The sequence below is a fragment of the Penaeus chinensis genome, chromosome 38 (assembly GCF_019202785.1).
Source record: "Penaeus chinensis breed Huanghai No. 1 chromosome 38, ASM1920278v2, whole genome shotgun sequence".
Classification (NCBI taxonomy): Eukaryota; Metazoa; Arthropoda; class Malacostraca; order Decapoda; family Penaeidae; genus Penaeus; species Penaeus chinensis.
Genome location: NC_061856.1, coordinates 13,545,086 through 13,562,075, shown reverse-complemented (window position 1 = coordinate 13,562,075; position 16,990 = coordinate 13,545,086). Strand labels below are relative to the sequence as shown.

The 16,990-nt window shown below is 35.4% G+C and overlaps 3 protein-coding genes across 3 annotated transcripts; 1 reads left to right on the top strand and 2 right to left on the bottom strand.

The window, feature by feature from the left end:
- Nucleotides 1-5,643: 5,643 nt before the first annotated feature.
- On the bottom strand, nt 5,644-6,625 carry LOC125045941 (uncharacterized histidine-rich protein DDB_G0274557-like). The gene is made up of 2 exons (XM_047643540.1): nt 6,614-6,625; nt 5,644-6,168 (listed from the first exon to the last, which is right to left on the bottom strand). Exons 1-2 carry the CDS (start codon nt 6,623-6,625, stop codon nt 5,644-5,646), a joined length of 537 nt encoding a protein of 178 aa, XP_047499496.1.
- A 4,030-nt stretch (nt 6,626-10,655) lies between these two features.
- LOC125045940 (uncharacterized histidine-rich protein DDB_G0274557-like) lies at nt 10,656-11,635 on the bottom strand. Its single transcript, XM_047643539.1, has 2 exons — nt 11,624-11,635; nt 10,656-11,180 (listed from the first exon to the last, which is right to left on the bottom strand). The coding sequence occupies exons 1-2, from the start codon at nt 11,633-11,635 to the stop codon at nt 10,656-10,658; spliced, it is 537 nt and encodes a 178-aa protein (XP_047499495.1).
- A 4,040-nt stretch (nt 11,636-15,675) lies between these two features.
- On the top strand, nt 15,676-16,527 carry LOC125045938 (uncharacterized histidine-rich protein DDB_G0274557-like). Its single transcript, XM_047643538.1, has 2 exons — nt 15,676-15,803; nt 16,015-16,527. Exons 1-2 carry the CDS (start codon nt 15,699-15,701, stop codon nt 16,525-16,527), a joined length of 618 nt encoding a protein of 205 aa, XP_047499494.1. The 5' UTR covers nt 15,676-15,698.
- The last annotated feature ends 463 nt before the right edge of the window (nt 16,528-16,990 follow it).

The following is a 16,990-nucleotide window of genomic DNA, read 5'->3' as shown; positions in this document are numbered from 1 at the left end:
ACATTTTAAGTCTATCAGAGATAATCCACCGCGTGAATACATTATGGAAAGCAGCCTAACTCGCCCCTATGTGGATATGTGCACGTGCGCATGTGCGAGTGTGTAATCTTTGTGAAGTAGAACAAAGAAAACAGCTAAGGCGGTTTCTTTCCCTTGATTTTTTTCGCTTTTCTCTATGTGTGTCCTTCATCGTAATATGCTTAAAAAGTCTATATTGCATTGGTGATTTTTTCACGGTAGCATAAGACAGGAAATGGAACGTTAATATCATTTTTGTGTATAAAACACAAATATTGCCACCCAGGGTGCTAGTTTATTAGAAGTTCTCTCTCTCTCTCTTCCTACCACTCTCACTTTCTCTCTTTCTCACTATCTCATTCTGTCACTCTCTCTTTCCCTTTCTATGCCTGTCTTTCTCGCACGACCTCTCTTTTTCTCTCACTCTCTCTGACTTTACCCCCACTTCTTCGTTGACATAAAATTACTTAAGTTCTCTTGATCTGATTTGTTGGTTTCCTAGATAAAGAGAGTTAGAAAGACAGATGATTAAACACATACAGAACCATATTAACACGATCACTCTTTCTCACACACACGCATATGTAAAAGAGAGAGATAGAGGGAGAGAAAGAAAGAGAGATAGAGGGAGAGAAAGAGAGATAGGGAGAAAGAGAGAAAGATAGAAAGAGAGAATGAAAAAGAGAGAGACAGAGTTAGAGAGAATGTGAAAGAGTAACTGATATACATATATATATATATAAACACTTATATATGTGTGTGTATGTGTGTACATATTTATACATGTTAGTGTATTTATTTACACATAAACATACATACATACATATATTATATATATCATATATATACGTACATATATAAATTCTGTGTAAGAATTTCGGAGTGTGGGAATATTGAATATTATAATTTTGTTATAACTACGTGTTCATTACAGATTGCTGTCATTTTGAACTGAAATTTCGACATTAACAACTTTATTCCTCGCTTGCTTGCATTTTTCTGGGATATACAATATATCAGCTTTGACAAACAAATACAAGTTTTGTATTGAATTTCTGTATGAATATCAAGGATTTAGTCTCGATCATTTAATAATCTTACAAGCGTCCTAGATCTTTGTCAGTAACAATCCCTAATGATAACAATATTTTAAAATGTTTCACTGGTCTTTGAAAATCACTTGAAATATTACAGGGGTATAAAAAAAATATCCAATACTGATTCTAACTTTTATTCTTTACAGTAAGTATCAGCTAATTCAATATCCTTAAGACCTCCAGTTGTGTTTTCTTCGAAGTATGTCTGTGTCTGAAAAACCGGCGTGAGCAACCGGACTATCAGACACATTGTAAAGGACCGTCGCCAGAAGGTTTACCATAATCCATGCCTTACTTGTTCCTTATCCTCCGTAACCATGACGGTAGCTGGCGTAAGGGTAATAGTGAGGGTAACCGTGGTAGTATCTGTTGTAGTAGTGAGGGCGTCCGTAATAGGTGTAATGAGGTTTAGTTTCGGGTTCAGATTCGACTGATCTCTTGTGGTGGCTGTGGTATCTGTGAGGATAACCATAGAAATTGTTGTGGCGGTAGCCAGAGTAAGGGTAGCGATATCCATGGTGGTATCCATAGTGGGGATGGCCATGGTGGACTACCTGGTAACTATAACTATTGGTGGTGTCCGAGTCAGCTACTGGTTCAGGGTCAGCTTCCGGCGTGGAGTCAGCTGAGCGTTTAGTAAGGCCGTGAACTTGAGGAGCCACGAAGGAGGTGCCGCCACCTGGATGCCTGGCCACCCCATCGCCCTCCAGTGGCTCGAAATGATGGTAGTGAGGATAGTAGTGGTAGTAAGGGTAGTGGTGGTACTTGTGTGGTTCGGGATCGGCGTGTGTTACCACGGCCGCTGCCAAACTCACCAGTGCGATTGCCTGGAAAATTTTAAACGTATCATCATCTTATGCTGCGAGAAAATTTCGCCATGAAAAGTTGTATACAATCTATTCTGTATATTTAAATAATTAGATTTTTTTTTTTTTTTTTTTTTTTTTTTGTTTTTTTTTTTTTTACTCGTGTTTTTCATAAATCATGTTGATGTAATTCAGTGATACACAGATAATAATTTTAAATGGAAAATTGGTTAGGGAAAATTCTGCAGCATATACATGTTTATATATACATACATACAGATACATGTGTATTAATTTATCTATATATATTTATATGTTTATACAATCTATCTATACATACATACATATATATACATATATATGTACATACATATATATGTATATATGTGTATTCATTTGCATTTACATATGTATATATATATGTGTATATGTACAATCTATATATATATATTTATATAGAGAGATTGAGAGAGATAAATTCGTTAGCTAGCAAGTGTGACAACTTACCGTAAGCTTCATGGCTGGTCCTGTTCTTGGCTCACTGAGGATGTGTCTGCTGACTGCCTGTGGAAGCCCCTTTATATACGGCTCCTGTGTGTGACCTTCGGTAAGCACAGGTTCACGCACCCGAACGGGACAGTCCTTAGAGCTGTATTTTCTAAGACTTTAAATTAATAATATATTAATTTTGTAAAAATCTTAAATACCATCTTAATCCAATAAGTAAAGAACTTTTTCTTAGTGTAAAGCTACCTTAAAGAAAGATATTAAAGGGAATTGTGTTTAGGCTCTGCTGAAAAATCTTCCATATTTTCATATATTCTCCGAATTGCTTATGTTTCTGTATATTGTGTATCATTCTATTAGAAACATCCAATTTATCGCAGTGTATGTAATATACCACCACATGTAATCACATTAGTAGGGATCACATTTATATGTATCCCTATATCTATATTACACGCCCAAACACACAATAAACACACACACACGTCCACTCTCTCACTCACACATACGCATATGTAAAAGAAAGAGAAAAAGAGAAAGAGAATGAGAGAGAGACAGAGTTAGAGAGAATGTGAGTGAGTGAAACAGAGAGAAACGGATATACATACACACACACAAACATATATATGTGTGTGTATATGTGTATAAGTTTTTATACATATTAGTGTGTATTTATTTATATATAAACATATACATATATATATTATATATACGTATATATATACACATAAATATGCTGTGTAAGAATGTCGGAGTGTGGGAATGGATGAATATTATAATAATTTTGAACTGAAAATTTGACATTAACAACTTTATTCCTTGCTTGTTTTCATTTTTCTGGGATATACATTATAAATTTTGTATTGGATTTCTGTATGAATATCAAGGATTTAGTCTCGATCATTCAATACTCTTACCAGCGTCCTGGATCTTTGTCAGTAACAATCCCTAATAATAGCAACATTTTAAAATGTTTCACTGGTCTTTGAGAGTCACTTGAAATATTACAGGGGTGCATTTTTTTTCATTTATCTCTATATGTGTTCGTCATCGTGGATATGTTTAAAAAATATATATTTAATTGTAATTGTTTTCACGGTAGCATAAGAAAGGGGATGGAATGTGAATAAACTATATTGCCATCCAGGGTGCTACTTTATTAGTTCTCTCTCTCTCTACCACTCTTACTTTCTCAATATATCATTCTATCACCCTCTCTTTCACTTTCTATGCCTTTCTCTCACGGCCTCTCTTTTTATCTCTCTCTTTCTCTCTGACTTTATTCCCACTTCTTCGTTGACGTAAAATTACTTAAGAAATTCGCTTGATTTGATTTGTTGGTTTCCGACGAGGTTCATCACAAATTGTTCATATTAGATAGACTAATCTAATCTTTGCATATCTGAGTAGTTCTTTGAAAAGTAAAACCCATAGATTATGGGACTTTTATACTAATCTTCATAATTGATTAATTTTTGTATCATATTCCTCACATTAGTAGTTGTTTTTAGAGAAGTACATTAAGTTAAAGTCCAGATCCTATTTTTGCTAATCACCTCACACAGGAAAACGCCCCTATGTCTTATAATAATACTAGTAGATATTATTTTTGTTATGTCTATTCTAACAGCTTCAAGATGTAACTCCTATTATACATATATATTGAGTCCGCTGAAAAAAAAAAGGAAAAGAGTAGTGCCAACGTGATACAATCGTCACTTGGTGTCGGTTGGGATCGATCGTGGGAACCCTCGCATGAGAGGAAGTGATCTTACCAGCCATGCTAGGAAGTACTATGTTTTCAAATGATTTGGAAGTTTGAACATAATATGTGTATGTTTGTGTGCCTTTGTATAATGTTATCTCTTTGTTCGTATACATATATCTGTGTTCATGCATTAGTGCATTTGTATATGTTTGTTTATAATGGTGATGAACGATAAATATACCATAAGCAAAACATCTACAGAATGAATGTGAGATGTCTCCTAAAGTTTATAGAGAATCTTTGAAAAAAATCGAACGTACAGGACATAATTACCAAGAATTTCCCTTGATAGCTTTTTACCATAACGTAATCTTAGATAAAACCTGGGAATGGGATGAATAATAACAATTTATGCACGAACTTCACTTGAAGTGCTTGTTCTTCTCAGAGATCGCCTGCTTATTGATTATCCCCGAAAATGATCTTAAGGTTATTCGCCACAACGTTGTTCACAGTTTTGTGATTTCTTTTCGTCACAAGAACCGAAATTGTGCTTTTTATACCCGAGATATCCGCTCCTTTAGCTTTTTTTTTTTCTTTTCTTCTTCTTTTGTGTTTAGAAATAGGATGCCTTTTCGTTAAACATGATTAAGAGTTCATAGAAATATATAATTGATTTGCAAATAAACAAGTAACCCAATTTCAAGAAGGATATTCTTTTAGCGCTACATTGCCATGTCTTTGTGGAACGATATTACAATATATATTACAGTGACCATGATGTGAACATAAGAAATATTTTTCACAGTCAGTTTAGGAAAGCACAAAAACATGAACATTTTCAATAGATCGTCATGCACTAGGAACAAAATATTTATATTGAAAATCCACGCTTATATTATAGATAAGAGAGTAGAATATAAGCTTTATTAACATGCTTTCATATCGATAGAGCCATGGCTTAGAAAAGCGAGTTGTTTTTCTTTCGCAAGCCTACGATTGAAATTAGCATATTTCGATATGCCATGCATAATATGGAACCACAGAGAGCAATAGACATTGTTTTTTTTTATATATATAATTTAGGCTTTAACCTCGGGTTTACTCAGCTCTCGAAAAGTGTTCCATGAGTGGAATACGGGGAAGTATGTCCAAAGATTATAACAATACTTTATATAAAGTTCTGCATAATCATAATTATGTAGATCAAACGTCCTGGACCTTTGTCAGAAACAATAGCTAATGATAACAATATTTTAAAAGATTTCACTGGTCTTTGAAATTCACTTGAAATATTACAGGGGTGTAAAACAATTATCCAATACTGATTCTAACTTTTATTCTTTACAGTAAGTATCAGCTAATTCAATATCCTAAAGACTTCCAGTTGTGTTTCCTTCGAAGTATGTTTGTGTCTGAAAAACCGGCGTGAGCAAACCGGACTATTAGACACATTGTAAAGGACCGTCGCCACAAGGTTTACCATAATCCATGCCTTACTTGTTCCTTATCCTCCGTAACCATGACGGTAGCTGGCGTAAGGGTAATAGTGAGGGTAACCGTGGTAGTATCTGTTGTAGTAGTGAGGGCGTCCGTAATAGCTGTAATGAGGTTTAGGTTCGGGTTCAGATTCGACTGATCTCTTGTGGTGGCTGTGGTATCTGTGAGGATAACCATAGAAATTGTTGTGGCGGTAGCCAGAGTAAGGGTAGCGATATCCATGGTGGTATCCATAGTGGGGATGGCCATGGTGGACTACCTGGTAACTATAACTATTGGTGGTGTCCGAGTCAGCTACTGGTTCAGGGTCAGCTTCTGGCGTGGGATCAGCTGAGCGTTTAGTAAGGCCGTGAACTTGAGGAGCCACGAAGGAGGTGCCGCCACCTGGATGCCTGGCCACTCCATCGCCCTCCAGTGGCTCGAGATGATGGTAATAAGGATAGTAGTGGTAGTAGGGGTAGTGGTGGTACTTGTGTGGTTCGGGATCGGCGTGTGTTACCACGGCCGCTGCCAAACACACCAGTGCGATTGCCTGGAAATTATAAACGTATTATTATCTTATGCTGCAAAACAAAATTCAGCATGAAAGAAATTGTATACATACTGTTCTGTATATTAAAATGATAATTAGAAAATTCTATTTTGCTTGTGTTTTTCATAAATCATATTGATCTAATTCTGTGATACAGTTGTTTTTAAATGGAAATTGACTAGGACAAATTCTGCAGCATTTACGGGATTATATATATACATACATATACATGTATATATATATATATGTATTAATTTATCTATATGTATATACAGTCAATCAATACATACATACATACATATATATACGTATATATATGTATACATGTGTATTCATTTGCATTTATATATATGTATATATGTGTGTATGTGCACAATCTATCAATCTCTCGATATATGTTTATATATAGAGAGAAATTCGTTAGGAAATATGTATGACAACTTACCGTAAGTTTCATGGCTGGTCCTGTTCTTGGCTCACTGAGGACGTTGTGTTCTGCTGACTGCCTGTGGAAGCCCCTTTATATACGGCTCCTGTGTGTGACCTTCGGCAAGCAAAGGTTCACGCACCCGAAAGGGACAGCCCTCAGAACTGTACTTTCTAAGACTTTAAATAAATAGTACATTTATTTTGTACAATCTTAAATACCATCTTAAACCAATCAGTAAAGAACGACTTTTTTTCTTAGTGTAAAGCAAAGGCGGAAATGACCCTGTGTGAAAGAGACTTGCAATACAACGTTTATGTGATCATTGGTTGCAACGTGCTTACCATAGAGTAAGATATTAAAGGGAATTGTATTTTGGCTCTGCTGAAAAATCTTGCATATCTTACTATGTTCTCCGAATTGCTTATATATTTCTGTATATTATGTATCACCCTATTAGAAGCATCCAAAGTATCGCAATGTATGTAATATACCAATATATGTAATCACATTAGTGGGGATCATATTTATATGTATCCCTATAGCTATATTATACACACAACCCCACACTAAACTTACTAAACACACACGCACACACACACACATATATACATATATTTGTGTGTGTGTGTAGAAACATGCGCGGACGCACAATTAATAAATAAATAGATAAATATACATATGCATTGTGTATATGTATATATATACATATGTACTGTATACATGTGCATTGTATATATATATATATATGTATATATGCATATGTATTGTATATATATATGCATTGTATATATGTATATATATACACAAATGAATATGTGTGTGTGTTTCTCTTATACACACACACATATATATAGATATGCATATGCATATATATATATGCATATATGTATACCTATATCTATCTATATACACACACACATACACACTCATATATATAATATAATATATATATATGCATATCTCTCTCTATATACATATGTATGTATTGAATATATGTATATATATACACAAATGTATATATGAATATATGTGTGTGTTTCTTTTACACAAACAGACGTATATATAGATATACATATGCATATATACATGCATATATTTATGCCTATATCTATATATATGTGTATGCACACACACATACACACACATATATATCATAATATATATATATATATATGTATATCTCTCGATCTATCTCTTTATGTATGTATGTATGTATGTATGTATATATGTATGTATGTAGGTATATATTAACCATATTAACACGTTCACTCTCTCACTCACTCACACATACACATATGTAAAATAGAGAAAGAGAGAGAAAGAAAGAGAGTAAGAGAAATAAAGAGAGAGAGAGTGAGAAAGAGAGAGAGAGAAAGGGAGAAAGAACATGAGTGAGAGAAAGAAACATGCGTATACACACACAAACACAAACATATATGTGTGTATGTGCATACATTTTTATACATGTTAATGTGTATTTATCTATATATAAATATATACATACATATAAACATATTATATATCATATATATACGTACATATATACACATGTATATGCTGTGTAAGGATGTCGGAGTATGGGAATGGATGAATAATATATTTTTGTTGTAACTACATATTCATTACAGATTGCTGTCATTTTGAAGTGAAATTTCGACATTAACAACTTTATACTTTCCTTGCTTGCATTTTTCAGGGATATATATTATAAGTTTTGTATTGAATTTCTGTATGAATATCAAGGATTCAGTCTCGATCATTCAATACTCTTACAAGCGTCCTGGATCTTTGTCAGCAACAATCCCTAATGATAGCAACATTTTAAAATAATTCACTGGCTCCTGAAAATCACTTTAAATGTTACAGGGGTGAAAAAAAAGTATCTGAATGTGTTCGTCAACGTGGATATGCTGAAAAAGTCTATATTTAATTTTGAAAATTTTCACGGAAAGGGGAAGGAACGTGAATAAACTATATTTATTGCCATCCTGTTTATTAGAAGTTCTCTCTTTCAACCACTCTCACTTTCTCACTATCTCATCTCTCACTCTCTTTCACTTTTTATGCTTCTCTTTCTCTCATGGCCTCTCTTTTTCTCTCAGTCTCTCTCCCTGACTTCACCCCCACTTCTTCGTTGACGTAACATTACTAAAGAAATTCGCTTTATTTTATAAGTTGGTTTCCGATGAGGTTCATCACAAATTGTTCATATTAGATAGACTAATCTAATCTTTGCATATCTGAGTAGTTCTTTGAAAAGTAAAACGCATAGATTATGTAACTTTTATAATCATCTTCATAATTGCTTAATTTCTGTATCATTTTGCTCTCATTAGTAGTTGTTTTTAGAGAAATACGTTAAGTTAAAGTTTAGTTCCTATTTTTGCAAATCACCTCAGACGGGAAAACGCCCATCTGTCGTATAACAATACTAGTAGATAATATTATTGTTATTATTATTTTAACGGCTTCAAGATGTAACTCCCTATTATACATATGCATGAAGTGCGCTGAAAAATAGGACACAATCACAATCAGTGACACAATCGTCACTTGGTATCGATTGGGATCGATCGTGGGAACCCTCGCATGGGAGGAAGTGATTTTACTTACCATTCTACTAAGAAGTACTGTGTGTTCGAGTGATTTGGAAATTTGAATATATTATGTACATATGTTGTTGTGTGTGTGTTCGTGTACATGTATCTGTGTTCAAGTATTTGTGTGTATGTTTTATATGCTTGTTTATATTGGTGATGAACGATAAACATACCACAAGCAAAACATCTTCAGAGTGACTGTAAGATGTCTCCTAAAGTTTATGGAGAATCTTGAAAAAAATCGATCACAGGACATAATTACCAAATCATTCCCTTGATAGTTTTTACCATAACGTAATCTTAGATAAAACCTGGGAATTGAATGGATGATAACAATTTATTCACGAACTTAGATATCACTTGAAGTGCTTGTTCTTCTCAGAGATCGCTTGCTTATTGATTATCCCCGAAAATGATGTAAACGTTATTCGCCCCAACGTTCACAGTTTTGTGATTTCTTTTCGTCACAAGAACCAAAATTGTTTTTTATACCCGAGATATCTTTCAGCTTTTTTTTTCTTTCCTTCTCCTTTTGTGTGTTTAGAAATAGGGTGCCTTTCCGTGAAACATGATTAGCAGTTCATATAAATCTATAATTGATTTGCAAATAAACAAGTAGCTCGATTTCAAGTAGGATATTCCTATAGCACTACATTGCCATGTCTTTGTGTAACTTTAATATTACTTTCCGCAACAAATGAAATATGAATGAAACTAATTGAAAGACAAAATAATACTATATATTTTACAATGATTATGATGTAAACATTAGAAATATATCACAGTTAGTCAGTTTTCAGTAGATCGTCATGCACTAGGAATAAAATATTTATATTGGAAATCCACGGTTATAATATAGATAAGAGCGTAAAGTACAAGCTTTATTGACATGCTATCGTATAGGGTCATGGCTTAGAAAAGCGAGCTGGTTTTCTTTCGCAAGCCTACGACTGAAATTAGCACATTTCGATATGCCATGCAAAATATGGAACCACAGACAGCAATAGACATTGTTTTTTTAAATATAATTCAGGCTTTAACCTCGGGTTTACTCATCTCTCGAAAAGTGTTCCATGAGTGAGATACGGGCAAGTATGTCCAAAGAATGTAACAATACTTTATATAAAGTTCTACATAATCATAATTATGTAGATCAAACGTCCTGAATCTTTGTCGTCAGAAACAATTGCTAATGATAGCAATATTTATAAACATTTCACCGGTCTTTGAAATTTACTTGAAATATTACAGGGGTGTAAAACAAATATCCAATACTGATTCTAACTTTTATTCTTTACAGTAAGTATCAGCTAATTCAATATCCTTAAGACCTCCAGTTGTGTTTCCTTCAAAGTGTGTCTGTGTCTGAAAAACCGGCGTGAGCAAACCGGACTATCAGACACATTGTAAAGGACCGTCGCCACAAGGTTTACCATAATCCATGCCTTACTTGTTCCTTATCCTCCGTAACCATGACGGTAGCTGGCGGAAGGGTAATAGTGAGGGTAACCGTGGTAGTATCTGTTGTAGTAGTGAGGACGTCCGTAATAGCTGTAATGAGGTTTAGGTTCGGGTTCAGATTCGACTGATCTCTTGTGGTGGCTGTGGTATCTGTGAGGATAACCATAGAAATTGTTGTGGCGGTAGCCAGAGTAAGGGTAGCGATATCCATGGTGGTATCCATAGTGGGGATGGCCATGGTGGACTACCTGGTAACTATAACTATTGGTGGTGTCCGAGTCAGCTACTGGTTCAGGGTCAGCTTCTGGCGTGGAGTCAGCTGAGCGTTTAGTAAGGCCGTGAACTTGAGGAGCCACGAAGGAGGTGCCGCCACCTGGATGCCTGGCCACCCCATCGCCCTCCAGTGGCTCGACATGATGGTAGTGAGGATAGTAGTGGTAGTAGGGGTAGTGGTGGTACTTGTGTGGTTCGGGATCGGCGTGTGTTACCACGGCCGCTGCCAAGCACACCAGTGCGATTGCCTGGAAAATTATAAACGTATTATCATCTTATGCTGCAAGAAAAATAAAAAAGAAATTGTATACATACTGCTCTGTATATTGAAATAATAATTAGTAAATTTTATTTTGCTCGTGTTTTTCATAAATCATGTTGATACAATCAGTGATACACAGTTCTTTTTAAATGGAAAATGGATTGGTAAAATTCCGCAGCATATAAGCGTTTACATACGTACATACATACATATACATGTGTGTACCTATGTGTATTCATTTATTTATATACATTTATATGTTTATCTATACATACATACATATATACGTATATATGTATATATGTGTATTCATTCGCATTTATATATGTGTATATTCATTTGCATTTATATATATGTATATGTGTATGTGTATCTATATATATATTCACATAGAGAGAATTTCGTTAGCTAACATGTATGATAACTCACCGTAAGCTTCATGGCTGATCCTGTTCTTGACTCACTGAGGACGTTGTGTTCTGCTGACTGCTTGTGGAAGCCCCTTTATATACGGCTCCTGTGTGTGACCTTCGGCAAGCAAAGGTTCACGCACCCGAAAGGGACAGCCCTCAGAACTGTAAGACTTCAAATAAATAATACATTAATTTTGTAAAATCTGAAATACCATCTTGAACCAATAAGGAAAGAACTTTCTCTTAGCGTAAAGCAAAGGTGGATATGACCCCGTTTGACGGAGACTTGCAATACCGCGTTTATGTGATCATTGGTTGCAACGTGGTTATCACAAATGCGCATACACACAATAAATAAATAAGAATATATATATGAATTGTATATATGTATATATACATATCTATTGTTTATATATATATATGCATTGTATGTATGTGTGTGTGTGCTTCTTTTACACACACACACACACACACATACATATATATATATATATATATATATATAAATAGATAGGCATATATGTATATATACACATACATATCTATTGTATATATATATATATATATATATATATATATATATATACATGTATGCATTGTATATATGTACACACACGTATATATATATATATGAAAATATATGTATGTGTGTGTGCTTCTTTTCCACATATATAGATATAGATATGCACATATATATATATAAATATATATATAAATATATATATATATATATATGTGCACATACATCTATACCTTTATATTTCTATCTATCTATCTATCCATCTATCTATATATATGTACAGACACACATAATATATATAATGTATGATATATATGCATATCTCTCTATATGTATGTATGCACACACCGACACACATATATATAACATATATATAATATATATGTATGTATGTATATATACATATATATGTATATATACATATATATGTATATATTTGTATATATATACATATATGTATGTATATATGTATATATATATATATATATTAGTATGTAAATGTGTGTGTGCATTTGTGCGAGTGTGGATATATGAGTGTGTTCAAATATTAAAGAGATCTGATAGCACTTTATTATCATTGATCCCATTGCATCTCCTCTACCAGCTTCCGGGTCACTCTTCAACAAGATAATCTTAAAATCGAAATGCAGACTTTCTCTTCAAAATCATGTTGCACAAATAAATACCATACTCTCTATTAACTTCCTACAACCCCATAATCTTCTTTTTTCAAATAATATCAGTATCCGCTATCAACTTCCTAAAACCTTATTCAGAATTCTCTACCCTCGGAATGGGAGCCAAAGACTGCCCAGGTTCTTAAAGCTTTCTAGAACTCGTGCCTATATTCGTGACCCACTAGGCCTTAAATCTATACACAGAACTTCGAAACTAAGATCTCATTATCTGAAATAGATGGATGTTAATCCTCATTACCTTTATAATGAACTTCCCACCCTCTCCCCTTCGCATGTAATGGTCTTTGACGCCTACCCGCACGGAACATCGAAGTTGATGTTCTAATTCCCGAAATCCGAAAAGAAAGATTCAAATCACAGCCTGAGTACCGTTACATGATGATATAGCATGCCATTCAAAAAAGAACAGATCACTATCAATGAACTGTCGATAGCGAATGGCAGGTAGGGTTGTAGTGAGCTGACGCTCTTACTGCCTCCTCCGGCGACCCATACCCGCTCAGCATCACACAAAACCCCCATGAAAAGTCCCCGCGACCAATATTATAAGTCTGGACCAGGGCGCGAGGATACTGACGGAGGCACCGCAGGAGGTACTGCCTGACGGAGGCGCTGCAGGAGGAGGATGGAGACGCCCTGGACATTTTTAGTATTCCGACGATATCTGGCCCAAGCTATTTATAGTACAACGTCCCGATGTCCCACTCGAGGCCTGCGAAGGATGACGTCGGGAGGTCGCCCTCATAGCTACGGGAATACTAAGATGGCGCCCAAGATGGGGACAGACAAGGCCGAGGGAAAATCCAACGGGCATTTGGCGCCAAACCCCTCAGCTAGCCCACGGAAATAATTTTTATCGTCTATTTGAATTTATGTATGTTTGTTCTTTTCTTTTAGTGTTTATATCATTGTATGTGTATTTTTCTTCATTTAACCTCCTTTACTTTTTCAAAATACGGCAATCTGTTACTAAAACTTTAATATTTAAAGAAATAATCAGAGAAGGCAGACGACTCTCAACTATGAAATGAGTCTAGATGCGCTAACATCTCCTGGCGCACGACCTTGTTTGTATAAATAAGGTGGGGTCAACCACCTTGCTTGAGTTGCGCACAGGCATCGGCTCACAGGGTTCGTTTTAAGGAATCAGAGCGGTCAGGTCAACGGAGACACACCAGAGGAAAACATACATAAGGTTTAATGCTAAAGGGCACTATTTACATTACACAACAGGATATTTACAAAACAGACAGGAGAAGGATCCAGCGGAGCAGGCGAGGTCACATCATTACCTGCGGTCGGCTATCCCTTAGATAACCGCCGTGCAGAGTTTGTCATTTTTATTTGTGTTTTTTTTTTTTTTTTATTATTTGTTCTTTTACGTTTCATGGATCTTACAGTGTCTGCAGTTTTATCAGATATTGTTTTATTTGTTTTATTTAAGATTGCCCCTTTTTACGTGTATTTGTGTTTAATTTTACCGGAGGTTTTATTTAATTGTGTTCTCGGTTTTTTAAATAATAATGGTATTGAGTTTTACCTTTTGTTAGTTTTTTTTTCCAAATAAATATATCAGATAAAGTTTTATAGTTCATTTAATTTATCTTAACTCTTTCTATTTTGATGATAACTTTAATTTACTCTTATGATTTCACTTTTACGTTTTATCAGTTATACACATTTCTAAAAAATATCTATATTCCTTGTGAATGCTTTGGGCAAAAGATTATTTCGCTCATCTTGTTCTTTGTTCATGAAATGACGCTACCAACTATAATCCTGCACAAGACAAACGTCAATGACAATTACTTTGTGCCGGAACAGGAAGCCGGAGGCTTAGGTCTCGTTGGCTCCTACGGCCCCGCAAACTAGGGGAGAGAGACGCAGACACCCCCTACAGTCTTGCATTTAATTTCAGGTCATATAAAGCTTTAGCAAATGGTCGGATGTTTTGCACCGATTTATCTGTCATTTAGAACTAAGCATTATAGTGTCGACTGGATCTGCCTCATACTGGAATCTATTCGCTTGGCATGGTCGATCGATTAGCCAAATTATCACTCTTCCAAGAAGGAAGAGTGATAATATGCTGCTGTCATTCTCTTGGGGACTATACATACAGGATATAGACAACAAAAAAGATACTTAGCACAGTCTCTGGTATAACGACAACATTACAGGGTCAGCATATTTTTCGGTATTGATAATCCACCTACACATATTGAGCCCTTTAAAGCAGACCTTCAGACAAGTGTGTGTGTGTGTGTGTACTTGAGCATGTATTTGTATTTATTGTATATGCATGTATTTGTAATCTCACATTCCACACACGTTTTTCTCTGTGTATGTTTACAGGATACAAATTCAAGTATATGTACATACATTCATGCACACATACACACACAGATTTATATATGTATACACACACATACATACATTCATGCACACGCACACACACACAGATTTATATATGTATACACACATACATATATATATGTGCGCGCGGGATTGTATCTTGTAAACATACACATAGAAATACGTTTGTACGTGAAGTGTGTGTTTCTATCCATGTGTCACAGGATTATATTTTGATCTTTCGTTTGTCTTTATGTTAACAAACGATGACATATTCATGTATTTTTATTCTTTTTTCCAATGATATTACACGCGAACCCATTTCGAGTTTCATTTTTAAGATATCTAATGTAACAAGTTAAAGAATGACTTATCTAAAACGCTCATTCGAATAAACTACTCACCGATCTGCTAAAGATGTTACTTAAAATCTTACAAAAAGAACATGCTAACTCTTTAAAGACTAAGGAAGTATTGTTCTAGGGGCTTTTCTTTCAGGCGCGTGAGTTTGCTTGCCGATGGCCACGCCCCGCTCTGAAGCCGTATATAAGTGGTTTCCACAAGCAGTTGGCAGAGGTAGCGTACACAGTGAGCCAAGAACAGGACCAGCCATGAAATTTACGGTGAGCCGCCAAAATTGTCAACGAATGAAGAATTTATTAATACTTTAGACAATATACACATTCATCCATGTTCTCATTATTTTTATGAAACAGGTTGGCGATGCAGATTGTCTATTGGTAAATTTAAACAGGACAGTACTAGTAACAGCAAAATTTCAATCCAGGTCAATATATCCATTTTTCTAACAGTAACTATATATACTATTTCCAGGCTATCGCACTAGTGTGTCTGGCAGCGGCCGTGGTAACGCACGCCGATCCCGAACCACACAAGTACCACCACTACCCCTACTACCACTACGATCCTCTCTACCACGATGTCGAGCCACTGGAGGGGGATGGAGTGGCCAGGCATCCTGGCGGTGGCACCTCCTTCGTGGGTCCTCAAGTTCACGGCCTCACTAAACGCTCAGCTGACCCCATGCCAGAAGCTGACCCTGAACCAGTAGCTGACTCGGACACCACCAATAGTTATAGTTACCAGATAGTCCACCATGGCCATCCCCACTATGGATATCGCTACCCTTACTCTGGCTACCGCCACAACAATTTCTATGGTTATCCTCACAGATACCACAGCCACCACAAGAGATCAGTCGAATCTGAACCCGAACCTGAACCTCATTACAGCTATTACGGACGCCCTCACTACTACAACAGATACTACCACGGTTACCCTCACTATTACCCTTACGCCGGCTACCGTTATGGCTACGGAGGATAAGGAAAAAGTAAGGCATGGATTATGGTGACGACGGTCCTTTACAATGTGTCTGATAGTCCGGTTTGCTCACGCCGGTTTTTCAGGCACAGGCAATGTAGTCATCATTCTTAGGGCACATGAAACTAAAAAAATCACCTTTTGAATCATTGTATAAAGAATAAAGCTAAAAAAAAATAATGGAGAGTATCTTACAACCCGGTAATATTGTTAAGCTGACTGAACCAGATGCCTTATAAGTTTATAAGATGAATAAAAAAAAGTTTAAGTTTTACGACTTTCATCTTTCGCATGTAAGATAACAAAACGGTTCGAGCTTAAATTTCTGCTTTATTAATAGAGCAAAATATAACTATAATGTGGATGGAAACAAATCAGATCTATTTATCCAGTTTTAACCTAACGTTCATGTTTTCTTATTTATTATTTGTTTATGTTTAATTTACGTAGTCATATCTAGATTCCC

Coding starts and splice junctions, on each gene's coding strand:
- LOC125045938 (XM_047643538.1), top strand. CDS start 15,699: ATGGCCACGCCCCGCTCTGAAGCCGTATATAAGTGGTTTCCACAAGCA. Junction 15,804..16,014: donor GACCAGCCATGAAATTTACG/GTGAGCCGCCAA, acceptor TACTATTTCCAG/GCTATCGCACTAGTGTGTCT.